This window comes from Heteronotia binoei, chromosome 14 (genome assembly GCF_032191835.1).
Source record: "Heteronotia binoei isolate CCM8104 ecotype False Entrance Well chromosome 14, APGP_CSIRO_Hbin_v1, whole genome shotgun sequence".
Lineage (NCBI taxonomy): Eukaryota > Metazoa > Chordata > Lepidosauria > Squamata > Gekkonidae > Heteronotia > Heteronotia binoei.
This window is the reverse complement of record NC_083236.1, coordinates 3,156,086-3,183,469: the sequence shown is the minus strand read 5'-3', so window position 1 is coordinate 3,183,469 and position 27,384 is coordinate 3,156,086. Positions and strand designations below refer to the sequence as shown.

General features: G+C 47.6%; 2 protein-coding genes across 2 annotated transcripts in view; both read right to left on the bottom strand.

The window, feature by feature from the left end:
• Window positions 1-15,298, bottom strand: part of LOC132582696 (sodium-dependent neutral amino acid transporter B(0)AT1-like) — a 31,657-nt gene extending 16,359 nt beyond the window's left edge. Inside the window, exons 1-5 of the mRNA XM_060254377.1 lie at window positions 15,097-15,298; window positions 7,055-7,195; window positions 4,564-4,701; window positions 3,290-3,471; window positions 1,121-1,231 (exon numbers count right to left, since the gene is read on the bottom strand). Coding sequence (XP_060110360.1) covers window positions 1,121-1,231; window positions 3,290-3,471; window positions 4,564-4,701; window positions 7,055-7,195; window positions 15,097-15,298 — 774 coding nt within the window. The remainder of the gene's footprint in view (window positions 1-1,120; window positions 1,232-3,289; window positions 3,472-4,563; window positions 4,702-7,054; window positions 7,196-15,096) is intronic.
• Window positions 15,299-20,813: 5,515 nt separating this feature from the next.
• The window catches only part of LOC132582788 (uncharacterized), a 43,930-nt gene continuing 37,359 nt past the window's right edge, over window positions 20,814-27,384 (bottom strand). The window contains exons 10-11 of the mRNA XM_060254505.1: window positions 26,345-26,477; window positions 20,814-21,026 (exon numbers count right to left, since the gene is read on the bottom strand). Coding sequence (XP_060110488.1) covers window positions 20,814-21,026; window positions 26,345-26,477 — 346 coding nt within the window. The remainder of the gene's footprint in view (window positions 21,027-26,344; window positions 26,478-27,384) is intronic.

Sequence of the window (27,384 nt, the reverse complement as noted above, 5' to 3'; positions counted from 1 at the left end):
CAAAAGTAGCAGGGTAAGACTTGCTTCCTGCTTTCCAGTTTGATTTGGGAACTTTGTTGATCTCTGCCAAATCTGCTTGTTGGGCAGGGTTGGCAATGAATAAATCAAAAGCCTTGGCAAAGCATGCTGCAAACTTGGTAGTCCAACAGCGTCACCTCCAGGCATTATTGACACTTATGGGGAACGGTGCTCTCGTCAGATCTCAGAAGCAGGTTCAGCACTGGTTAGTACTTGGAGGGGAGACCCCCAAAGAAACCTACCCAGAGGCAGGCAATGGCCAACAACCTCTGTCTGTCTCTTGCTTTGACAAGCCCATGAGGGGCAGCCATAAGTCAGCTGGGACATGACAGCACTTCCCGCCACAAAGGGATATGGGATGACTTCACCCTGGCTCTGTGTGTCCCATCTGGTCTTTATCTAGCCAAAGAACAGCCAGGAAAGCCTGATGCTGAGACTCTGTGGGGCAGCAGGCACAGCCTGGGCAGGCAACCAAGGCAAGGGGCTACGAGGCACAAGCCCTTTGAACAGCCTCATGGTTCCATCTGTCCCCTGCGATGTATTCAGCCAGCAGCCCTTCTGTCAGCAGCCAGCAGCCCTCCTGCAGGCAAAGCATGAGGTGATCTGCAGCTGAACTGGGCAGCTCTGCTGAAGCCTCTTGTGAAAACTGCTGCAACCAAAGAGCCCAAGCAGAGGCTGAGGGCTTGCTGGGCCCCACTGGGCCCACTGACTGCTGAAAGGGTGGGGAGTGGAGACCATGTGCCTCAAGCCTTCTGCATGGGGGAGGGGAGGCATCTGCCACTCCCCAGGCAACAAAGGCACTCCTTCAGCCCCTAAGACCTCTCAGGCTTATGGATACACAGGAGAGAAACAGTATGAAATACTGCTGGAATATTTCTTCTGGCTATGAATACCACATAGCTGGTTATAGTCCCAGAGGGTCAATGGTGCCGGCCTGCAGCAAAACTGCTAGACTCGAGACCAGGGACATCTTAAAGACCAACAAGATGTGCGGGGGGGGGGGGAGTCATTTGAGAGTCAAAGCTCCCTCTGTTGTATTTGATGAAGGAACATTTCTGTTAGCTGTTGCACTGAAAGACAAAAGAATCCAACTGACACTTACATTGGGTGTAAACAGATACACTATTCCACTGACTGATCCTTTCAGCGTCAAGCCACGGATCAGGAAAATGGTGAGCACGACATAAGGAAGGGTGGATGTTATATACACTGCCTGGAGAAAGAATGCCGACAATTGAGCATCTGCAGCCAGCAAAGTCATCTCTTTTTGTTCTCACTTCTCCTTTCCTTTTCTCCCCTCCACAGACATTGACAGGCCATCCTAAACAGAGTTATGCCCTTCTACATCCACTGAAGTCCATAGGCTCAGAAGGGATGCAATTCTGGTTAGGACTGCACTGTTAGATCGTCAGCTCTTCAAGGGACAGAGGCCCACCTCTCTGGCATCTGTCCAGTTCTCTGTGCAGTGCAATCCTCACACCAGGGACTAGTCTAAGCCCAACTGAAACCAGTGGAATTAGATTGGCAAAACTCTCCAGAGGACTGCCTCTTCAAACATCCACTAGTTTTTGCACAGAGCTTTGGATTATTCACATATCTGCAGTAATTTTCACACATGTCTGTTAAACCAGGTAATTCTCCTCACATTGCCTACTCTTCTGTACTGTCTGGTCCAACACCAGCTCCAAATGATGTAGTTCCACCCCCCCCCCCCTGTCACCTCTCTTGGGGAGCTGACAACATTGGCTTGAGGGATGCTGCCAATTCCACCGCAAACACATTCAACTGTTGAACTTCTTGTATTTGACGGTGGTGACTCAAGGTGAGCTCATCCTTTGACCTGTTTGTTTCATGGCGAGCAGCTGCAAGGGAACTACTTTGCGCTGGAACACAGGCCCACTTTGCAGTGGGTTTTCCCAGAACTGTCCACACACAAAGACACTGATGATTCAAACCATTTGGTGGCCATTAGAATCACCAAGGACTACTCAGACAAGTTCTGACAGGTAGGATTTTATTGACACATAGCATTTATTCTGACTGAGTCATATGATTTGTGTGTGATCTAATTGTCTATTTAAACAATCACCTGCTGAGCAGAGCAGTTATGTAGCAACGATTGTGGGGGGGGACAGAAGAACACAACTGGGCTGTGTGAGAATGTGCATGTTTGAAAAGCCAATTGCCCAGTGCTGCATGGTTAGTAAGGAACACAGTAAAAGAACCTTCTGAACACCCATGAATAGATCAACAAACTGCAGAACCAATTGTTGAAAAATCAGGATTCTGTTCACAATCAGTGAAGTGGCTGTAGGGTTGCCAACTTCCAGGTGGCCCCTGGAGATCTCCTACTATTACGCTGATCTCCAGATGACCAAGATCAGTCCTCCTGGAGAAAAGGGCTGCTTTGGAGGGGGGGGGGCTCTAGGGCATGACATCCCACTAAGTCCTCCCCGCCCCAAACTCCACCATCCCCACGTTCCTCCCCCAAATCCCAAGGCAGACTTGGCAGTCCCAGTTGTTGCTATGGAGGACTGCTGGCAGCTGTGAGCAGCACACCAAAGAGCTCTCAGCATTTGAACCAGGCAACAGAAAAACTATTAAGTTTCAAAATATCATACAAACAGTTCTCAGATTTCAATCATATATACATTCCATAGCAAAATGCAAAAATGTATATATAACAGTCATTAACAATATTCAGCCGGTTTAGTAATATGCCATTGTCCTCCCAATAGCTAACTTCTGACTTCTATTATGAAGAAGAAGATATTGGATTTATATCCTGCCCTCCACTCCGAAGAGTCTCAGAGGGGCTCACAATCTCCTTTCCCTTCCTCCCCCACAACAGACAGCCTGTGAGGTGGGTGGGGCTGAGAGGGCTCTCCCAGTAGCTGCCCTTTCAAGGACAACCTCTGCCAAGGCCATGCTAGCAGGTGCAAGTGGAGGAGTGGGGAATCAAACACAGTTCTCCCAGATAAGAGTCTGCACACTTCACCACTACACCAAACTGGCTGAACTAAAATTATTGGGGGGACAATGGCATATTACTAAACCTGCTGAATATTGTTAATGACTGTTATATATACGTTTTTGCATTTTGCTATGGAATGTATGTATGATTGAAATTTGAGAACTGTTTGTATGATATTTTGAAACGTAGTGATTTTCTATTGCCTGACAGCTGTGAGCAAGCAGAGCCAAGCGCCACCAGCACCGAGCACGTTGCACAAGTCTGGGAAGACAGCGTGAGAAGCAGCCCTTTGGGTACCTTTCCTGTTGTTTCAATGCCTCTGATTGTGCAAACATAGAGCACTGCCCAGGCACACAGTAAGCACAGCAGAAGCCACCACTGGACGGTTCCAGACTCATCAATGGAAGTGGTGATGTTTAATGTCTTCCGGTACCAAAAATAATCGACTGGAGAGCTCTTGGCACATTCTTCTTCGTAACCTAAAACCAAAGAAGCCCTCATGTGGTTGGTGCAGGAGGAGACTGCTCTGAACAAGCCCCTCGGATATGTTGCACTCCCTCCAGCTGTTCTCCACAGAGCTTGTGCGGAAGAACTTCCTTCCTCTTTCATGATGACGTCACTGCCTTCTGAGGGGAAGAGAGTGGGCACATCCCTTCACCAATGTAGCACCTCTTGAGGTGCCCACAGACCTCTCTTGCCAAGTACAAAGTCTGGGAATCAGTGCTATAAAGTGGGGGTTACATGAACTAAAAAACCTTTTGACTCATCATCAGATGTTACAAGGACATAGCCTAAGGGCAGAATTCTGCTGGGGAATTTTATTGAGTCTTGCAAGAACTTTGACAAGGAAATTCACATGACTCATAATGGCAATAAATAAAGTGGGCACACATGCCAGTTCACTTATTATACGCAATTAAGAGAAAGAAAGAACAAGAAGTATCTGAATACACTTTTCCGTTTGGAAAGTAGAGCTTGTTCTCTGCAGAATTATGTAGCTTCAATTATATTATAGCAATACTTTAGCAGAAGAAAGATTAACTGGAATAATTCAACACATTGCCATATGGAAGCAACCCTTATTATCTTGGACTAACACAACAACAGAGTGTACTTATCAAAGTCTGTTTTGATTGCCAGTTTAAGGCTAATGCTGGACAAGGATATTTAAAAATCCAGTTGTCTAGGGCTAGTTAGTACTTGCAAGGGAGACCACTGAAGAGGTCAAAGGTTGCTATGCAGAGGCAGGCAAGAGGAAACCACCTCTGAGGGGTGAAAACCCCTTGAGGGGTGGCTGTAAGGTGGTTGTAAGCAGATGGCACTTTACACTCACACAGAGATACAATACACAACCACAATACACAACCAAAGGCAAGCATTTAGATTTGAAATAGTCATTCTTCACTAGGCTCCAAAATTTAAAAAAAAGGAACTGTATAGCAGAGAAAACGTGATAATGGTCCTGCCCCATGAGCACACCATTTAAAATCGCCTTTAAGAAATTCTCATTTCTTGTTTGCTGATTTGTTCTTTGGTGAAAGAAGAGCTGCCTTCTGCTGCCTGCTGCATACCTGTCTTGTTGGGAAGCAGGGGGCAGCTGCTCCAGGGCAGGGGCTCTTGGAAGGAGTTGAAGAAATACCACATCACCCAGGCAATGATAGTGTTGTAGTACAAACCGACAAGGAAAGAGACCATCAGTGCCGTGATGCCTGTAGGAAGAGTAGGGAATAGACTTCAGGCCAGTCCGGTAACTTCTCATTGAAAACTAGCAAACCTACAAACACCAACCCCCTACAGCCTGCTGGTGGTTAATCTGGGGGGGTCATATTTGGTCTTCAGTTATGCAGCAGAACCATGTTTGAAGGTGTTCCTGAATGAAATGACTCCTTTGTACATAGAAACATACACACTTTTCTCCCTTCCCCACAATGAGCATCAGCCTATGAAACTGGAAAGGAAAGGTCCCCTGTGCAAGCACCAGTCGTTTTCGACTCTGGGGTGATGCTGCTTTCACAACATTTTCATGGCAGACCTTTTTTACGGGGTGGTTTGCCATTGCCTTCCCCAGTTGTCTACACTTTCCCCCCAGCAAGCTGGGTACTCATTTTACCGACCTCGGAAGGATGGAAGGCTGAGTCAACCTGGAGCTGGCTACCTGAGCCAGCTTCCGCTGGAATCGAACTCAGGTCATGAGCAGAGGGCTCTGACTGCAGTACTGCAGCTTTACCACTCTGCGCCACGGGGCTCTTAGTATGAAACTGACTGGGAGTAAATTCAACACAGACTAAAGGAAGTTCCACCTCACTTGCAATGACATTTGGAGAGGATCACTGGCTTAGATGGCTTCCAAACAGGTGAGACAGACTGATGGGGGATGGACCTAGCACTGACTTCTGACCACAATAGCGGATTGGGGCCTTTGGGCTTGGAGGTGGCAGAAGGTGCCTGATTGTCAGATGCTTGTGGAAGAGTAAAAGGGAGGGGGCATTTTTCCCTTTGTGGGTCCTGCTTCTGTGCTTCTCTGTGACATCTGACTAGCCACTGTTGGAAATAGGATACTGGACTAGACAGACCATTGATTTAATCCACCATGGCCAATCTATGTCCATATCAGTGGAAAAGACCAAGAGTCCAATAGCACCTTAAAGACTGGATACAGACAGGCAGCTCTGGAGGCATCCCAAACTGGGCCACCCCAAGATGGAGCGGGCTAACCCCATCCAGACACTCCTGCACGAGGTGCCTGTATCTTGAGCAGGGGGTGCTTTGGCATGGTAAGATGGTTGTTGCGCACCATCCCCTTAGCACAGTTTGGGTTTCTTTTTTTCCCCTTGCATTTTTAGTGCTCATGAGCTCTGAGAAGTTTGGTTTTTTAGAAAAAGGAATACCAGTGAGCACCTAGAATGGATTGGTGGATTCATGCTACCAATCCACCTGGCTTGCATGCTCCCATGATCAGATGCCCGGAAAGACGGATGGAGTGGGGCAGAAGAGTTTGCTACCACTTCCCAAGTGGCAGAGATGTGGGAGGACGGGGGGAGGGCGGGAGCAGGAGGGGCTGCAGCTGTGCATGTCTGGCCTGGCTTTGCAAATCCGCCCGGGGGCCATCCCTAAGGCGGCTCAAATTGGCCATCTGAATTCAGCCAGACTGACCACATTTGTGGCAGGGCAGGAGCTTTCAGGAATCACCGCTCACTTCTTTAGATATTGGATTCTTGCTCCTGTTACAGACACACTAACATGGCGACCCTTCTTGATTTACGTTCACATGGAAACCAGCAAGTCAGCGGGAAAGATCTGGCCTAGTCATTTCTAATATTCAAGTTGGTTCATTTTATTTTTTATTTTTACTCTAGGCACCTTCTTGCTGCCACATGCAGCCTGAACCTGTATTTAAATTAAATCAATCACTTTTATCGGCCAAGTTTGACACACAAAGAGAGTCACAGCACATCTACATACAATAAAATTTTGGAGTCATATAGCAGGCTGATTTCAACAGTGCAGACATAATTAGTAAGAAGACGTAACCAGCTGTTTCCTTGTTGAGCATATCAAGGCACAAAATCTGGCCGCCTTATAGGTGATTTTATTAGAACAACCGCTTTTCCACAGCAAGCAGAAACCACTTGTAAGAGGATCTTGCTTGCTGCGAGAAAGCAGCACACTAACTCGCAGCTCTCTGGCAGCTTGTGCAAAAATGGAGAGAAGCCCTGTGAGCAAAAGGGCTCTCCACCCAGAACAAGTCTAGAACGAAATCGGTCTCAGTGTACCACAGCATTCATTTGGATGTCCATTCAAACACTCGTGCATCAAATGTTGATGGAACCAACCCTTCAGGCATTCATTTTACCCCTGGTAGTACTGGTTGGGGGAGTGTGTGGTTTATGGAGAAGACTTTCCTTCACCCACAAGGCAACTCTAAGTGGAGTAGCTCCCTTCATAGAAGGTGTGACTCGGTTTAGGATCCTACCATTGCTCTTCTGTTTATAAACCCATCACACAGACATGCTCCTGGGTGGAATAACAGCTGTTGAGTGACTGTTGGGTCTTCCAGCTTACCTACTCCCTTCAGCGAAGGATGGACAGAACTCCAGACTCCCACGCTGCATCTCCGGAGCCTCTGGCCAATGGCAAACTCAAGGTGAAGCAACGGAATGCCTTCCAGGACCAGCAAAATGAGGAAAGGTATCATAAAAGCCCCTGTGGTGGAGTGCAAATCCAAAATTAATATATTTTACTGAACAGAACAGTGGGGTGAGGCAGTGGTAGTGGAAAGCAAAGCAGAAAAGAAGACCTGAAAGCAGTTCTAGTGAATTCTGTTCTGAGGGGTCTATTTTTAAAATTACTTTATTAGGAAGAAAGATGCACAAACTATTACAACCCTTTGGGTATAATCCCCACACACCCCTGCTCTTTTACCCTGTTCTCAATTCGCCACTGCACATCTGGCTAATGAAACTTGGGTGCCCTCAGGATAACCCAGTGATGATCCTCAACACTTTGCCAACAGGGAACACTGTGTGCTCCAATGTGTTTCTGGTGCCCACATTCTTCTTCCCCAAACTGAAGGGCTAATCTTGACTCTCCTCCACCTCATGGGCACAGGAGCTGTTTCAGAAGAACACAGGAAGCAGCACCTTTATATCTGTAGCGAGTCCTCACTAGGACACAGTCGCTTCCACGTGTGGCTGTCATGTGGCTTGGGACATCCCAGGACCTGTGAATGCTCATGGAAGCAATTCCGTGGTTGGGTCCACCCTCCCCCTGGCAGTCAATTTGTGGTGCTGCCCACTGCCTGCTCTCAAAACCACAGTGGTGCCTGCAGGCTCAACTAGTTTGGGGACCCCACTCACCTTTACACATCATCTCAGGGAAGTAGAAAATTTTGAGGAAAAGGGGCCAGAAAGGATTCCATAGTTTCCTAAGCCCATAAGGAAAGGGAGTCATATTTCCTTGCTTTTCTACTTCCTTCAAAATGTCTCATGTCCCTCCTAGAAAAATTGTAGAGGCTCCTCTGGAAAACTGTGCAGAGAAGGAGGGTTTGTTCCATCCCCCTAGCAAAAGATGGACTACTTTTGGCTACCTGCAAGCCCCGCCCTTCCATCCATCAGAGAGGGCCAAAATAATGAGCAAACCCTGCATTGATGGGATAAAAACGAGGCATTCCAGTCAGCAACTGAATGTGAAGCCAGAGTTTATCACAGGAGCCATGGCACCACCACCCCAAGTGTTTTTAGGAAGTGTGCAGGGCCGGGGGGTGGGACCTTTGCCCAGCAGGGCTGGTGGCAGAATGCTGGAGATCCAACGGGCTGGGCGGAGGTTCCAAAAGGTCTCTTGGGCAGCAGCAGAGGCCATTGCAGAAGAAGCCTCTGACTGAAAGTCAGCCGTGTGCCTGTCTGCTAAGGTTGCCAGGTCCAATTCAATAAATATCTGAAGAGATCTCCAGGTCCCACAACAAGCGAGGACAGCCTGACGGTCCATCCCAAGGGGGGCGCAGGGGGAGCATGCGTCGCTGCCTTCCAGCCCCACAACAGAGGCCTTGGTGTGGGAACAGACTCTGAGGGCTGCAATGGGCAGGGGCACATGGGAGGGGATTCTTGGCCACTGAACTGTGGGACTCCCTTCTCCAGACCCTTCCAGCTTCACCTGGCAATAGAAACATTCCAGCTCCTGGCAGTTTCTGAGGGAATTTTACTGTTACTTGCCTGGAGTTTTAAACCTTTTTTTTTTTTTACTATGCTTGGTTTCTGCTTTTAACCATTTCTTTAAACTATATTTGTATGTCAGGCTTTAACCCTTGTGAGTTGCCTTGGGCCATCACTGAAAAGAGCGTGCAAAATAAACATTACCTTCAGTGTGCGCTCTGAGATTTGGAGGCGGGGTGTGTGGGTGTGATGTTGTGTGTTTGGGGCATTGCCATGTTTGAGACTGGGGTAATGGTGGTACTATGGTGCAATTTTGTTTTTAAATGAAGCATTGTGGTTTTATTCTTTGTAAGCTGTGTCATATGTTTGAAGAAGTGGAGTATTACCGATTTATTTAAGAGAGAGCAGAACCAGCCATTTCAGAGAGAGCAATGCTCTTTAACACACTGGAATAAATCTCAGTGTGACTTCCTGTCCAATGCAAGTATATTTTAGTAGTAATCTATTATTTAATTCCATTAAGCTTGCCAGCATTGTAACAATTAATATTTTAAGCTTAGAAATCAACTTGTAAGTAAATTTCAATCACACCCCTTCCTAAGATGACCACATCTGAAATGCTGCACAGATAGAAACCACTAACCTTTTACTTCTTTAAAAATGAAGGGGGGAAACCATCAGTGGCAAAGAAACCATCATGTGGACAAAGGGGACCCAGTAGATGTTGTTCACCTTGACTTCCAGAAAGCTTTTGATAAAGTTCCTCATCAAAGGCTCCTTAGTAAGCTCGAAAGTCATGGAGTAAAAGGACAGGTCCTCTTGTGGATCAAAAACTGGCGAATTAATAGTAAGCAGAGAGTGAGTATAAATGGGCAGTCTTCGCAGTGGAGTGCTGCAGGGCTCAGTACTGGGTCCAACGCTTTTTAACTTATTCATTAATGATTTGGAGTTGGGAATAAGCTGTGAAGTGGCTAAGTTTGCAGATGACACTAAATTGTTCAGGGTGGTGAGAACCAGAGAGGATTGTGAGGCACTCCAAAGGGATCTGTCAAGTCTGGGTGAGTGGGCGTCAATGTGGCAGATGAGGTTTAATGTGGCCAAGTGCACATTGGGGCCAAAAATCCTAACTATAAATACAACTTGATGGGGTGCAAACTGGCAGAGACTGGCAGAGACTGATCTTGGGGTCATGGTAAATAAGCCACTGAAAATGTTGAGACAGTGTGCAATTGCAATAAAAAAGGCCACTGGCATGCTGGGAATTCTTAGGAAGGGAGTTGAAAACAAATCAGCCAGTATCATAATGCCCCTGTATAAATCGATGGTGTGGCCTCACTGGAATACTGTGTACAATTCTGGTCACTGCACCCCAAAAAAGATATTATAGCATTGGAAAAAGTGAAGAAAAGGGCAACTAGAATGATTAGAGGGTTGAAACACTTTCCCTATGAAGGAAGGTTAAAACACTCGGGGCTCTTTAGCTTGGAGAAATGTCAATTGCGGGGTGACATGATAGAGGTTTACAAGATTATGCATGGGATAGAGAAGGTAGAGAAAGAAGTACTTTTCTCCCTTTCTCACAATATGAGAACTCATGGACATTCAATTAAATTGCTGAGCAGTTGGATTAGAACTTATAAAATGAAGTACTTTTTCAACCAAAGGATGATTAACATGTGGACTTCACTGCCACAGGAGGTGGTGGCAGCTACAAGCATAGCCAACTTCAAGAGGGGATTGGATCAACATCTGGAGCAGAGGTCCATCAGTAGCTATTAGCTACAGCGTATTGTTGGAACTCTCTGTCTGGTGCAGTCATGCTCTGTATTCTTGGTGCTTGGGGGGGGGGCAGAGTGGGAGGGCTTCTAGTGTCCTGACCCCACTGATGGACCCCCTGATGGCACCTGGGTTTTTTGGCCACTGTGTGACGCAGAGTGTTGGACTGGATGGGCCATTGGTCTGATCCAACATGGCTTCTCTTATGTTCTTATGTGACGCAGAGTGTTGGACTGGATGGGCCATTGGCCTGATCCAACATGGCTTCTCTTATGTTCTTAAAGAATGCTGTGTTGTCTGCATGACGTTAAGCTGATGTCTTAGAAAGAGTGGATCAGCCTTTGGGGAAGGTGGAGAACTGGAAAATATACTGACCAACAGATTTAGTGGAATATGGACTCTGATCAAGCAAATGCAATGGTGCATATTTGCAGGAAGCTTTTTTTATGATCGAGGCCATAGTAGTGCTTTTAAGGATACTGGACCCAAGATGATAAAGCTACATCTGACATAGAAAAACAGTTGGGATTTCCAAAACTGCACACTGGGTTGGATTCCATCTAAACGCCACACACAGAAGTAGAATTCCCCTCCTCACCACCACTCAGGCTGTGGCCCAAAATGCTCCCCCAAATACTGCCCCTGGGGGGCAGAAGACCCCCAAGAATCAAAATGAGAGGCTTCTGCTGTGAGGGAGACCCTCCTCTGCGTGCAGTATGTGTGGATCTTTTCAATAGAACCCAGCCCACGGCACCTGCAAAGTCAGACTAATCTCGTCCCCCATTTTTTGAAAGGTTGCTATCTCACAAGTCTTATGAGCCCAAGGAGGCCACAGATTCCCTTGCTGGGGGGGAGGGGGGAGATGAAGCCGTGCCTTCTGAACTCCACAGCAAAGGCCAGGCTCCAAGGTCACAGAGCACCAAACTGTGGGTCCCCACCAAACTTTGGAAACAAATCCCAAGCCTGGCTGCCCTCTTCCTGGACCGTTCCAGTGGCCCTTTAATTGTGATCATTAATATGGAATAAAATAGTCTAAACACCATACAAGACCCCCTTGATTTCACCAGGCTCAAAAAGGGATGGTTGTTTAGAGACAAGCGACAGGGAAGTGCTGAATGTTTCTATGCCTTCCTTGCCCATCCTCCACTTCTAGACGGATCCAGGGGGTGCTTCATACAGTCAGCAGAATCAAGAGACCACTTCAGGCTGTAAGGGGGGAAATCACATGTTTGAGAAGGCTGCTACATAGAAAGAGTTTCTTTACAACACTGAAAAATAGCAGAGAAATTTAGGCTTAAGCCTTTTCCCATGATGGGCTAGTTTTTCCGATGTGCAGGGAGCTGCGATGCTGGGAAGACCTTCACAAAGACCATTGGAATCACCCACATTCAGGAACACGTTTACCACTTGACTCTGCACGTTGCATGAACTGGCCCTTGTTTTGATCTAGCAATGCAGTTTGTGTGTTCTTATAAGCAATGTAGAATGCAATGCTTTACCAAACATCCAAAGGGAACATGAATTACTGTGGAATTCTTTGCTTATCTCCATGGCAAGATCACCAGCTGTGGTCAGAAACTAGCTGTGCAAAGGGTTTGCCATTACAGGGATTTTATTATTGCAGTTTCTAAACTGTGTCTGCTCACCAGCATCTGCTGGAGAGCACAGCAAGTGCCTTGAAAAACGAAGCCACCATGCTGGATGCTTCCACGTGTTTTAGATCCTACTGATGCTTTTGACTCGTGGAAGACCTTTCTGCCAAAGGAGGGGGGGCAGTCTCTTTTACCAATGCCCCCCTCCCATGTCCCCCTCCTGCATTGACACTCCCGGGACAGCGAGTGGAGAAAGGTCACGCATCCAACCAAGTGCTGCTTCACGGGCTGTAGAGGGGACATCAGCTGATGGCCTTTGCAAGAGGGAAGCCCCACACAGATGGAATGAAACATTTTCATCCAGACAGAGTCACAAGTGAGCCTCCAGTTCTAGCCCTGGAAATAAGACCAGTGTCTCATGTGTTGTTTGAGAAACCATTACAAGCGGTCGGCCTCCTGGTATCCAACTCATTTGCCTCCAGTGCCAAGGGGGGAAATGGGTTTTTACTGGTGCCTCTTGCTAAAAATCTGAAGTGAAGTAATGGACATACTAGGATTAACAAAAACACTCTAGGGTGCACAAAAACTCTATGGTAAAACTGTGAACCCTAGAGTGTCTAATGAAGTCTCTTCCAGGTTTTGATGGCGGTGACTTCAGGGTGCCACCAGTGAACACTTGGTGGTCAATGCCTCCTGGGGGTTTCCATCCGCAGCCTAGCAAGCCTACAAGGTATTAGCCAAAGTAAAATTCTTGAGAACCTTTTCCAAGGCAATCTTTTTCTTATTGGATTTTTGCTGTTGTTGTTAGTTAAAGCCAGCGTTGTTACAAATCCTGGTTAGGGCAGGCCACCAGGCACCTCCGGTCCTTTGCTACTAGGCCCATGCAGCACCCAGGAGCCGTTTGGGAGTGTGTCCAAGGGAGGCAGACATAGAATCAGACTCAGATCAGGGAGACCCGGGTCTGAATGCCAGCTCTGCCATGGAAGCTCACTGGGTGACGCTGGGCCAGTCACAGCCGAACCTACCTCAAAAGATTATTCGGGGGGGGGGGGGGAGGGGAGAGTAAAATGCAGGAAAAGGCACTTTGGGTTCCCACTGGGGAGGAAAGTGTGTCAGTGTGATGCAGCGGCAAAAAAAGGCTAATATAGTCTTGGGGTGTATCAACATCCAAATCACGAGATGTCATAGTCCTGCTGTACACTGCACTGGTCAGGCTGCACCTGGAGTCTTGTTTGCCGTTCAGGAGGCCTCACTTTAAGGAGGAAGTGCACAGAATGGAGCAGGTGCAGAGGAGAGGGACGAGGATGATCGGGGGCCTGGAAACCAAGAAGACCTGCAAAGAGGAGAGGCTGAGGGACTTGGGATGTTCAGTCTGGAGAAGAGGAGGTTGAGGAGGGACATGACTCCTCTCTTTAGGGATTTGAAAAGATGTCATTTAGAGGAGGGCAGGGAGGATAGGACTCACAGTAATTGATTAAAATTACAGGTGGAGAGAGAGCAGCTAGATATTAGCTTGTTGGTTTTTTACAGTAAGAGGAGTTGAGCAGTTAAATGGGCTGCTTAGGGAAGATACCTAGAAAATAGTTAGAAGCTTAGCAATGATGCATACATAGACCATAAAACATATGGCATGGATTTTAAAAAATGCATTCATATGAAATACATATGAAGCTGCATTATCCTGAATCAGCCCACTGGTCTATCTGTTGCCTACTCGGAGCGGCAGTGGCTTTCCAGGGTCTCCAGCAGAGTTCTGTCATATCACCTACAGCTTAGTCCTGTAATATGGAGTAGCCAGAGTGGAATTTGGGCCCTTCTGCATGTCAGGCAGATGCTCAACCCATCCCTTTAACTACAAATACATATATTTTTACAGCGAAAGTAGGTCTGCATTTATATATTATGGAAAGTAAAGATTACCCATATTAAGTAATCTCCTATCTGGAAATAATGGCCCAAATTATAATACAGTGCAAAGTATGTATAACATATCACAAATTCTTGATGTTAGAAAGATCTTTTCATTGGGCTTTGTATTTTAAAACAATCTGATTTTTTAAATCAATCTGGTTATAATATGTGAGCCATATTTTGCAGTTCATATTAAACGGGATCTGTATAGGAAGAATGATGTACCAGAGTATGTAATTTCTTAATTAATCCTATTAAAAACAACAACACTGTTCTCTCAACTATTTTCAATTAAGAATGGGAGACTGCTGAATTACAAGTTATCACAACAATGGACAATGGAACCCCCAGGACTTAACAGAGATATCAGCTTCTTATCTTGCTACACATGCTAAGTTACTCAGTTCTCACATCTGTTTGTTAACTTTGTATGCTAATTAGCGGCTATTAACAGGTTTTAATAGGATTGTCAATCCCCAGGTCCCAGCTGGAGATCCCCCAGTTTTGGGGGCTTCTCCCTGCTGTGGGCCAGCTGGCTGGTGGGGGAAACCCCTCCCCTAAACACAGATGTTGTGTGCAAAAGTGATGCCATTGTGTCAGGATTTTGGGCTGGTGAAGGGACCTGGCAACCTTAGGCTTCACCAACTGCTTTAATCCAATCTTAGCTATACTTCTTGCTCAATTACTTATGCATCTTGACTCCAATTAGCCCTTTCTGGCAACTACCCCCCCCCCCCCTCCCACACCCTATTTCTACCAGTGTGTATGGTTGGCAAAGTCTATCCCAATGTATCTAAAGAAGTGTGCAAGTAGATGAAAGCTTATACCCAGAATTAAACTTTGCTGCTCCTAAAGGTGCCACTGGACGCTGTTACCTTTAACTGTTAGGCATAATATATACATGGGATGCAGAACACTTTTGGCTTGCCATACTTGACAGATTTATGAAAATATCCAAAAGGAGAACTACAAGTCTCAAGCCTATGCAAACTTACTTGGGAATAAATCCCATTGAACTTCATAGGATGATAGTTGCAAAGCCATAACATAAATATATTGGTGACAGCAAACCTCACAGTCTATCAGTCTCCTGGAAAATTAAGCGTCACATCCCCAAGGGTCTTGCTACACTCTGCTTTCCAGGTTGTTGTTCCCATCTGAGCAGTCAGAGACGTACCTCCTCCGTGGCTCTGGCAGAGGTAAGGGAATCGCCACACGTTGCCCAGGCCGACGCAGAACCCGATGCAGGTGAGCATGTACTGTGCTTTGTTGTCCCATTTGGGTCTTGTCTCTGCCTCTCTTGCCTCAATGGTTTCCAGTTCCTCATGGGAAGGTATCCTCAGCTCCAGGCCAGGGTTGGGCAGTGTCAGCTTTACCATGGTGCCTCTGGGAGGAGCACTTGTGGTCAGCACAGGCAGCTGGTTCTGGGAGCCTCAACTGCTGGCTTCAGCTCTTTATAGCGAACCTTTGACACTCAACTTGATGGTGCTGACTCAAGGCAGGAAAAACAAATCAGCAAAACGTCAGGTCCCATACTTATTAATGCCTTATCTGCCACAGCTCCAAGAGAACAAGGCAATTGCTTAGTATCAAAATGATCAGCAGAAGTTATGGCACTTCCCAGGGCAATTTGCAGTCTGTTTAAACAGCCCCGGCCACGCCTCTCTGCTAGCCCACAAGAACACAAGACAGAGGAGAGACAGTGGCCAGAGGAGAATCAATGCTCCAAGGCAGGCTCCCAGTTCACATTCGGGAAGAGAAAGGAACCTGATCTCAAGAGGACTTTCCCTGTCCAGCATCCTGTGTGGGAGAGTATGAGGCAGGGCTTTTTTTAAAGCAGGAACGCACAGGAACGCTGGCTTGGTGTCAGGAGGTGTGGACTAATATGCAAATGAGTTCCTGCTGGGCTTTTTCAACAAAAAAACCCCCTGGCATAAGGGCACTGGATCCTTTCTGAAAGAGAGATGGCTACAGAACTTTGGTTATCCTCTAGTCTAGCCTAGCAGTTGATACCAAAATCTTCCAGTAACATCATAAGCTGCTCTCTCATTCTCTGCATGCTTCAGAAGCAGACACAAATTCTACTTCAGTTGATGAGTGGGCAACAGTTCTTGTTTACAACTTGCCCAATTTGTAGCTCCACCCCCAGAGAAAAATAGATAACTGCTAGTGGATCTGAGGTCTGCTCTATCTCCAGCCCAGCCTGCATCAGCATATCCCAACAGTGTGGGATTATTGTTGTTGTTCAGTCGCACAGTCAAGTCTGACTCTTTGCGACCCCATGGACAAAGTCACGCCAGGCCCTGCTGTTTTCCACCATCCTCCGAAGTCTGCTCAAATTCATGTTTGCTACATCAGTAACACTGTCCAGCCATCTCCTCTTTTGCCATCCTCTTCTTCTTTTTCCTTCTGTCTTTCCCAGCATCAGGGTCTTCTCCAGGGAGTGCTCCCTTCTCATTTGGTGGCCAAAGTATTTGAGCTTCAGCTTCAGCATCTGACCTTCCAGGGAACAGTCAGGGTGTCAGACGATGGGATCTCAAATTGACCAGGCCTTGAATTGTCACAAAGTTAGGCTTCATTTGATAATCCATAAGCATCAGAATGAAAGAAAATTGAGACTGATACATTGTAGCAGTAAGGAGCAGGCTATAAGGGGGTGCATCAAAGGGAACTACACAAAGCCACAATTCTAAACATTGTTGAGTTGAGGTGCAAAGATTCACACGGTCTCCTTCTCTTATCTTATTGTTATGGTTAGTCTTCCGGGGATGGCCAAGCGGCTGTCCCTGGAGGCGCTTTATCTTCAAAGGGGAATTTCAGCCTTTGTTAGTATCAAGGGGAAGAAAGGTTCACACCAAGGCCTAGCCACAATCTACAACTTTCTACTTTGATATGCAAGGCCTTTCTCATGGTTAGTGACAGCATTTCAAAATGGCTACAGTTCAGCTAAGCATTTCATTTCCAGAATGTTACATCAGCTGACACAGGGTTGATTTCCCGTAGAACTGACTGATTGGATCTTCTTGCAGTCCAAGGGACTCTCTTCTCCAGCACCACATCTCAAAAGCATCTGTTCTTCTGTGCTCAGCCTTCCTTATGGGATTATGAGCTGCTGGCAATCTCAGTTTAAAGTGTGCAGTGCCCTTGAAGTACCTCCTCATCACCCTTTCCACCGCAGTCCAATCATTTGTGGTGGGTGTGCTAACCCTTCTGTATCATATACTTGCAGCTGTTGCCAGGTCAGGTCTTGTTGGCATTGCTAAGTACAGAAGCTCTGAAGTTCTTGTTGGCAGGTGCCTTTTCCTTGTAGAAGCCTGGCTCCATTGGTGTGGGCAGTGGATTAACACCTTCCTGGGCCAGGCTTTGCAAGAGTTCCATGATCTTCTGCTTTTGACTAAGAGACAACTTCCACCTGGTTCCTGTTCAATCTGAATCCCCAAGTAAAAGTTTGCATTGCCTCATTGGAATGTAATCTCAGCAGTCATTTTCATTTTCTTGACAAATAATCAGATTGTCAGTAGAGGTCAGAATGAATGTCCATCTTCCACCTCTGTGTCTACTTCGAGGGCAGGGGTCAGCTTTGCCTTGTCTGAAACCCTGACTGAGTAGCATCTTGGTCAGCTTGTCTGGCCCTGCTTTTACAGCTTGTTTAAACCCATTAAGCCCATTTTGAGGTTTACAGACTTTCTATGTTTATCCTTTTTATCTGTAAAGCCTGGTAGCTGTTTCATGTATAATTGTTTCGCCATGTAAAAAGGCAAGTGTTCTGATGGCATGTTTCTGGAAGTAGTAATACATGTGTGTACTTGTTTGCATTTAATATGTGCATGAGTGTATCTGTGCGAGTGTGTGTGCACCTGGAAGTCATGGTGATCTCTGGTGACTGATCCCTACTGCAGGCTTGAAGTATATTCAGAGAGGTGGCTAAATAAGGCCTGCCCCAGCTTTCCGACTTCTGGTATTTCAAGGAGGTCTTTCATCCAAGTACTTGCCAGAGTTGACCCTGCTTAGCTTTCAAGTCTGATGAGATCAGGCTTGCCTGGGCTACCCTGTTCAGGGGCAGTGTGTACATTTCGTCTTGTGCTGCTTTCCTCCACTTGTTTGCTTCTGGTTCAGGCATACACTGTAATTCAGCCCATGATGCTGGTTCACTTGGTAGAGGTAGGTTAGTTTCTCAGCTGGAACTCTCTTGTTGGCCCACATCTGGGGTCCAGGATCTTGCCTCCCTTCCCTCCACAGTGGTCTTTGGCTTCTCTGGCTCACCTGCTGGTTCAGGAACTTCCACCTTCACCTCCTCTTCTGGTTGAGCATCAGGTTGTATCTGTGTAGGGATTGCATCCATTGGCTGTGGGCTTCACACCAGCAGCTGGTTGTTGTCACCATCTCCCTGTGGACAGTCATCTATTGCAGTAGTCTGGTTGTTCCTTGGTCGCTCATTGAACTGCACCAATCTGCTTGTAGTAATTTGTTAGTGTTTGAGTCTAGAATTCTATATCACATCTTGAAAAATTATCAATAAAAGATATCTATAGCCTATAAAGATGCCTTTCCAGCTCTGGATTCTAGTTTGGATCTCTTTTATTTTGGTAGGCCTTGGATCCAAATACTCTAACCATGTGTTCTACGTTTGGCCTTGTTATGCCATAACTGATAAGGAGTTTCCTCTGTGGCTTTGGTTGGCAATCTGTTCTGCAGGTAAACTGTGGCCATTGCAGCTTCTGCAGGGAAGGCCTGAGTCAATGAGCATGCATCTGGCCAGGTCCATTATAGAGTGCTTCTTGTGCTCAGCACCCCTATTCTGTCCTGGCATGTGCTGGATTCTATTCTAAGTCTGTGTTGGATTCTATATTCCCTTAAGAATGCCAACACCAATCTAGATGTGCACTCACCATCACAGTCAGACTGGATGACTTGGGGTTTCCTGATGAACTTCTTAGAAACCAGTGGAGCAAAGTTTGAGTCCAGTGGCGGCACCTTTAAGACCAACAAAAGCTTTCTTGTCCTTTGTGTGCCTGGACATGGAAGCTCATCCCTTGAATAAGCTTTTGCTGGTCTTAGAGGTGCTGCTGCCACTGGACTCAGACCAACCCGGCTGCCCACCTGGACCTGTCTTGTTAGAAGCTATGGCAATGCAGGCTCTCAGCTTCTGCTTAGTTTGCAGTTTTTCCTTCAGCAGGTAACACATGGTATATCTTGAAAAATCATCAATAAATAAAAGACAACAGATAAATGCTCTTTCTGATCAATGCTGGTTTGATGGGCCCACATCAGTCAGTGTGAATGAGCTCAAGTGGTTGCTTAAGAGCAACTCTGACCTTGTCTGGGAACGGAAGGCTGGGTTGCCTTTCCCGTCATACAACTTGCACACAGCCGGCTATCCTTGGCACACTCACTTATACTGATACCTGCTACCTGCTGCCACGTCCTCCCGCCGGTGTAGCCACATGGCCTGATATCCTCTTTTTCAAAGGAAGTTCTGATGTCACATTGGGTTGCCAGCTCTGGACGAAGATTTGGGAGTGGAGCCTGGGGGGTGAGGTTTGGGAAGGCAGGGACTTCTGCAGGGCATATGCCCATGGCACCCACCCTCCAAATAAGCCACTTTCTCCAGGGGCATCAGTTCTAACTCCAGATCTCCAGGCCTCACCTGGAGGCTGGCAACCCTAGGTGTCAGGGCTCTGCTTCTGTCCAGCAAAGCTTGATGACGTGGCTGTGCAGACTCGATTCCTGAGCAGTCCCAGGGTGCCCAGAGTGGTCTGCAGTCGGCTGCTGGAGCTATGAGCTCTCAGAAAGAAAAGAAAGGGCCTTGCAAAGGTCCACATCAACAGCCCACAGAGCTGGAATTATGGGGGAGGGGCTGGGTTCCTACTGAAATGGCAGTGATTGTGCTTAATTTGCATCTATGCAGTTGTTTTCACAACTGCAAAGTCCTTCTTATTGATGTTGCTTACTCCTAAAATAGCACCCACTCTCAGAACAGTTGTATGCTTTAAAAACTGCTCTTTAAGGATTGCTCTGAATTCTAGAGATTTGGATCCCAGAAGTGCTCTAAAGCAGACATGGCAAACATATGGCCTGGAAGCTGGAACCTGACCATCCAGGGCTCCTGTCTGGCCCACGAAGTAGTCTGAGTGCGGACTGGAAGGGCCTCGATTAGGGCATTATACCACCTGCCAAGGTTCCTCCCTTCCTCAGGGTCTTCCCCCAGATCTCCAGGAATTGGCCAAGCTGAAGTTGGCAACCATAAATGGTGAGGAGAGCTGATCTGGCCCTGAGCTCTGTGCAGCCACTCCCCTTGGCCAAAGCACCAAGCTGGGACACGTCACCAGCCACTACCGCCGCCTCTGGCCAGAGCGTGTTGGGTTCCTGCCTGGCTGCCTGGTTGTTCATGTGCAGCAGGCAGAATCTCTTTGGCCCCATCTTCCCAAGCCCAGCCAAGTAGTTTCCCACTTGCAGGCAGCCCATGGGCACACATGCCTGTGGAAAGCCGCTGGCCAAGTCACCAAATATGCCCACTTATGTGAGCCTGTGAACAGAGCAACAGGCCAGGCTGGGCACCATACACTGGTACGCTGGCGCAAGAGAGAAAATTAGCCCAGAGCTTATGTAAGGGGTGCAATGCATGCAGGAAGTCAAGGGCTGGGGGCAGAGAAGACCCACTGAGCTGGGGGGGAGGGGGTAAGGCAGAGGGTCAGGGAAGGGAATCGGCATTCAGAAAAGCATGCTGGGTTTGCAAATGGCAGAGGTTGGCACTGATTGTGTATCTGTGCGCTTGCACATGTGGAGTAATATTTGGGGTGGTTGGATAATGCTGTGGAGCTGGCAGGAAATAAAAAACTGCAAAAGGCAATGAAAGTGGGGCTGGTATCTTTGGAGAGTGGCTGTGCTTAAAGATCATTCGTGGCGGTGGGGAGCACTGCAGTTCCCCTTGTTGCTGAATCTGACACTGCCAGAGGAAGGTGTGGGGTTGTGCAGCTGCCTCGCCCCATCCTCTCCCCCAAGCCCGCTGGCTGCAGCTGTTTCCTCAAGGCTTCTTGGCCACCTGCTTTTGGCTGCTGCACCTGCAGCAACAAGATTCAGCCCTTCAGGCTCCAGCTCCTCAAAAGCCTTTAAAGAGCCACAAGGGGCCTCTGGCTGTTGTCAGGCAAAAGAGCTCTCTGTGCTGTGCAAAATGTCTTGTGCATCAAAATGTCAAGCAAAGGGTGGTTAGTGAGTGCCTCACATCCACACTAGACCTGTCCCAGGGCCATGCAGCCGAAAAGGGTCATTGTGCAGCCAAGGAAAGCTGACAGTTCACCCAGCAGCCCTCTGGACTGACTACTGGGCTGACTCCCCTGGGTCTTTGAGCAACAGGCCATTGCTCATTTTGGGTTGTGTAGTAATTCCTCATCCCAGATAGTTGTCTTCTTGCCCTCAATAAACTGTCTCTTTTCACTCTGTCTGGTTATTTCTTGGAAGCTTACAAAGGAGCTTTGCCACTCTGTCATTATATCCAATGCAGCCATTTTTGTAGAATATAAAATTTGTGTGCCCAGACCACTACAGAATCTAAGCCAGCAGCTCTTTTAGCTGAAGTCTTAAAGACGGCAGAACAGGTTCCTTCCTTATGGTCAGGTTATTTCAGTATAGTCCATGTTCACCCCAATGTGTTCAGCGTACACGTCTCTTGACCATACTGGAACAGATCTACCCGTGCAGCACCCAACATGGTGGATATGCAGAGCAAGAGGCAGGGAAGGAGGGGAGGGAAGCAGCAGGCATAGCCCAATCCTGCCAGCCCTTGGAAGCAAAGGAGAGCTGGCGCTGTCTGAGGAAGTCTGCGTGCACATGAAAGCTCACATCCTGGTCTTAAAGGTGCCACTGGACTCTAATGCATGTTGCATGTTTGTGTGCATGTGACGCGTGCGCCTCTTCTTCACATCACCACCCCAAGTTACAAATCCAGCCTCCCCCATTACCATTGACTTGACACTACCATTGACATTAGTAAAGGCTACTTCTGAGCAAGTACAAAGGGCAGAGTTTCCCAGCTACGTCACCCCTTTCCCTGTGCATGTGTGTTTAAGCATGTTTAGCATGAGCAAGTGATCTAAGGCTCACAAGAAGGAGTCTGGTCTCACAGTCTGCTCTCTTAAACAGGAAAAGACCTTATTGCTACTGATTGTGCTACAGCACAAGACAGGACAAATACTATCATGCCTACTGGGTTACAGAGCTAATGAAAAGAAGAACGTAACACTAAGCTAAAGTTAACAATACAGAAGTTTTCCTCCTATATCCCTCCCCCAGATCCTGACCCCCATCAGCTCCGTGCAGGGGAATCTGGCCTCCAGCATTCGAACAAAAATTAACAGATTTTTCAGCCTTTAACCCTCCCAGGTCAGCATCTGTGGGAAGGGAGGGAGCACATGATTTCCCCAGGCATCTCCACACGCAGATCGTGTTTTACGACAGCCATCCATCTTGTCCTCCCTGCCAGGTAGGCGAATGGTTGTCTCTCTGCAGGAATACGTCTCTGCTCTCTCTGGCCTCTTGTGCATTTTATAGCTGCCTTTCCTGGGGAAACAGCGGCCCCATGGTGCAGAGTAGTAAAGCAGCAGTACTGCAGTACTGTGGTCTGAGCTCTCTGCTCACGACCTGAGTTTGATTCCGGCGGAAGCTGGATTCAGGTAGCTGGCCCAAGGTTGACTCAGCCTTCCATCCTTCTGAGGTCGGTAAAATGAGTCCCCAGCTTGCTGGGGGGGGGGGGAGTGTAAAAGACTGGGAAAGGCAATGGCAAACCACCCCGTAAAAAGTCTGCTGTGAAAACTTTGTGAAAGCAATGTCACCCCAGAGTGAGAAACGACTGGTGCTTGCACAGGGGACCTTTCCTTTTTTTCCCTGGGGAAACAAATGGCTGTCGGGATCCCAGCAACTCTCTGATGCCCTTCAAAGCACCTTTCACCTCTGAATCACAAATATTTGGATGCAAGTCCACCAAGCAAGGCTCTGCAGATGAAAGCAATGAGGAACCATGTCTGCTTCTCACATGCCTTGGAAGTCCCTTAAGGGCACTTGGCACTCAGGTATGTATGCGGGCAGTACACTTTCCCCCAACTCTACTTTTCTCCACTTGATTAGCAAGTCTGAAAGCTCCAGATGGGAGGGGAAAGGCTGCAGAGGAAAGAAGCTGACTGGGGAAAGACAACAGAAGCGACCGCCAGTTGGAACCCTCCCCGCCCCCCTTAGCCATGGAATGTGCAATTCTACTCTCCAGAGACCAGCTCCCTTGGAATAAGAACAGTCACAGTGGGGGTGAACAGTGAACAGTCACAGTGCTGGGGGTTATGCAGACGAGGCAAATTATGCTGAGGAGGGGGGAGGGAGGAGGCCCTCTCTCCTTTATCCCTCCCCAAAGTTCTTCTGATGCTTTTCATGGGTGGAGCTAAAAGCCCCCATGGAGCAGCAGCCAGGCAGGCTCTTCCTCAGCAAGCTGCCCCCCCACCCCACTTTCAAAATCATCAAGAGGGCCTCCTTGATCACAAGTGGGTTTGCTCAGAACTTCTGAGATCCCGCAACATCTTTAGTTTTATTTAAAAGCAGCTGGGCAGAGATAGACAACTTTTAAAAAGTTCTGCACCAACAGCATTTTCTGTATGATGTGAGAGCTGAAAGAATCAGAAACCAGGTCTGTGGTGTATTAAAAGCGATCAGTGCCTCACAGAAGCTCCTCCCTGCCACAAACTTTTAGGTTTAAACTTTAAGGTACTACTAGACTCATGCTCTTTTCAATTGCTACAGAGAGACTAACACGAGATAATCTGAACTATTTTAACTCTTCAAATTTAAAAAAATCAGATATGTGTTAGTGATTGCAAATAGTTGTTTATTCATTTCAGTAAAATATAACAGCCTCAAAAAAGGAACCATTAAGAATTCAAATATTCAATTTTTAACAATTTACACATTTGAACAATCTCTAAAATTAGTCATTTAATCAAACTCTTAAATATTTTAGCTGTAATAAGAACACGAACACCAAACGTATGTGCACACAAGAGAGTTTCAATTAACTGGACAAATTCAAAAGCTGAACTCTTCAAAACAATAGCAACACATACAAAAAAAACAATAATCCCAAACAGCTACTGTAGTTTTAAGATACCTGAATAAGCTTCCACAGATGTTAGGAGGGCTGGCTGATTCTACTGAAAATGCGCTGCAGGAGTGGAGGGAAGAGAGTGCTGATGGAGGGGGGAAAGAGACACAGCACTTAGAACACAGCTCAGCAAAGGAGGAGGCAACCTGTGTTTTATGAAAGCACACAACATTTCTGCCCCAGTAATGCATCCTAAAAGCTCCTGCTGCTGCCCAGCTTTCACTGCCACTCTCCGCAACAGGCACAAAGAAAAACCTTCAAGCACTCCTTCTGAGACCTTTTTCTTATCCCAGCTGATTTTGTCTACATATTCTGCTAACTTTCCCACTGGATTTGATTCTTGTTTCCTTCATGGTCAACAAAACCTCTTGACATATTATAATCTGGGTCCCAAACCACTGCTCCGCAATCAGCACACAGCACTGCCTAGAATGGTCACGTGACTGAACTACAGTCCAGAGCCTAATTTTTGCAACTCTGGGACAGTCGCAGTCACTGCCAGCTTGCCTCTAAAGCGATGCTCTCAGCCCCCTGGCAGCTCTGCCTAACTTCAGGCAACGTATTGTAATGGAAAAGAGAAGCATTTGCAAGTTGCAAGAAATATAGCCTTTCTACATTTTAATGTTGCCTCTCTCTAGCCAGTATGTACAAATGTCTGTTCTGAGTATAGGTGTGCCTGAAGCAACAAGTGCCTGACAACTGGATGGCTGCCAGCTTTGTTATGCACTCAAGACGGGGTCAGGATACCCTTTTCAGCCTTTATGCTTCCAAAGCTCCAAAACACGTCTCAATATGCACAACTGCCATTTTGTCTGACTCAAGCAAAAACACAAGCCTTAACAACAAACTGGAGTTTCTGATCATGCATACCAAAGCTGGAAAATACATGTATTTTCTTATGCAGACAAAATGGCAGCAACAGCACATGCTGAGACAACTGCATGAACCATGCTCTCCTGGTACACACAGCAGGACACCAAAGATGGAAGAGGGTTTTTGTGTGACAAAATACACAGCCTGGGATTAGCCCTCTGGGAATAAAGTGGTTCCCAAGGGCAGACGCTCTTCCTAACTAGTCCCAATTAAGGCTCCTGAACAGGGCAAGAAATACATAGAACTCAATAGACTCAGGTGGGTCTCTGTGTTGGTCTGAAGCAACAGAGCCAAGTTTGAGTCCAGCGGCACCTTTAAGACCAACAAAGTTTAATTCTGAGTATTAGATTTGCAGATGACACCGAATTGGGAGGAGCAGCGAATATACCAGAAGATGGAGTTAGAATTCAATGAGATCTGAACATGCTGGAAAAGTGGACAGAAGTGAACAAGATGCAATTTAACAAACATGTGCCAAATTCTACATCTTGGTAACAAAAATGAGAAACACACATACCAGATGGGGGATACACTTCTGGGTCGCAGTGAGTGTGAACAAGATTTTGGGGTACAGGCAGGGCCGGCTCGATCACTAGACAAACTAGGCGGTTACCTAGGGTGCCAAGGAGGCAGGGGGCACCCAATTGGGCTGCCTAGTTTGCCTTCTGTTTGGTGTAGTGGTTAAGTGTCTGGACTCTTATCTGGGAGAACCGGGTTTGATTCCCCACTCCTCCACTTGCACCTGCTGGAATGGCCTTGGGTTAGCCATAGCTCTGGCAGAGGTTGTCCTTGAAAGGGCAGCTGCTGGGAGAGCCCTCTCCAGCCCCACCCACCTCACAGGGTGTCTGTTGTGGGGGAGGAAGGTAAAGGAGATTGTGAGCCGCTCTGAGACTCTGGAGTGGAGGGCGGGATATAAATCCAATATCTTCTTCTTCTTCTTCTTCTACTCCTCCCCCACCGCCACTGCCGTTGCCAGCCTCCTCCAGCCCGCCGCAGCACTCTGCTCGCTCCCCCCCACTGCTCGCCATGACTACAGCCCTACTGACTTCTAGCAACCCGCACCTCTGCATTTGGTTAAACGCGCAGGCGCAGGCTGCAAGAAGCCTATAGGGCTGTTTGAGTCACAGCGAACCAGGGGGGGTGGAGTGGAGTGAGGTAGCGGCGGTGGGCCAGAGGAGGCTGGTTCTCGCCGGCTGCTTTCACCATCTGCCTCCCACCACCTGGACGCATCCTGCAGCTGGAGTCAGCCCACAGCCCTCTGCAAGTCTGCCTCTAGTCTGGCAAGGGGGTGGGGACCTGGGGACCCCAGGGCTTGAAATTTGAACCTCTCCTGGGCAAGGTAGGGTAGCACCAGAAGCTGGCTTCCTCCAGCCTTCTTCCCTCTCCCTCTCAGCAACTGCTGTCACTTCCTCACCTTTGCTTCGCTCGGCTTCCCGCCATGGGCCAAGGGCAAGGCAAGCTCGCTAGGGTGCACCTGCCTGCTGCCAGAGGGCTCGCTGAGCCAGGTGGGCCAGCTGTTCTGTGGTAGCAAGCAGAAGAAGTTCTGCCTGAGCCACAAGGCTCCCATGAGGAGGAGCAGGGGTCATTTTGTAGGGAAAAGATGCAGAAGCTCAGTAGCATCTCTCATTTGCATATGCCCTGGGATCTGTGTGCAGCGGGGGGTGGGGAGCATGCAGACCCTGGCTGGAGGTTCAGGAGCTGCTGCTGAATTCAAGCCCTGAGGAGGAGTAAAGGGGAGATAGGGGTGGGGGGCAGCAAAGTCAATAGAAGGTGCTGCCTGCCTGGCCCCCACGCTACCTATGGGCCTGCTCAGGGAACATAAAGCACCAAACTGCATTGATTGGTTTGGAGAAGGGGGAAAAAATCTCACATTCTAAAACATGCACACAGACGTCTATACTCCGAATTAAAGCTTTGTGCCACTGGTCTCAACCTTGGTTGCAGAACCAGATACTACAGAATGCTTTTACACCATCAGGGAGCAGTCAAGGGTGGCCCTACGAAGGAGGTGGGGCTGGAGCCAGCCTGGATGGCCCCGTCATAGACGCAGGGCTGGCTCCACTACTAGGCAAACTTCAGCAATTGCTTAGGGGGCCAGAGTAGGAGGGGCTTTAAGCGGCTTCTAGAATCTCCGTATCTTTTGGTGCTGGAGGGACATGATAGGCTTTCAGAAAGCTTATGTATTTTTATTTTTACATTGTTCATTCTGAACAGTATAAAAATAAATGCCCAGTAAGTAAAACATTCATTCCAGATGTCACTCTTTTCTCTTTACTGAAACACAGGGGGGGAGGGCAAAGTCACAGTTCACTTAGGGCACCAATGAACCTGGGCTGGCCCTGGCCCTGAACAGACCCCTCCCGGAAGGGATGGGATGGGAGAGCCATGATGTTCTATGCTTGCAGAACTAGGAGCTTCACTTTAACCTCTGCACAAATTGCAGAGAAGGCGACT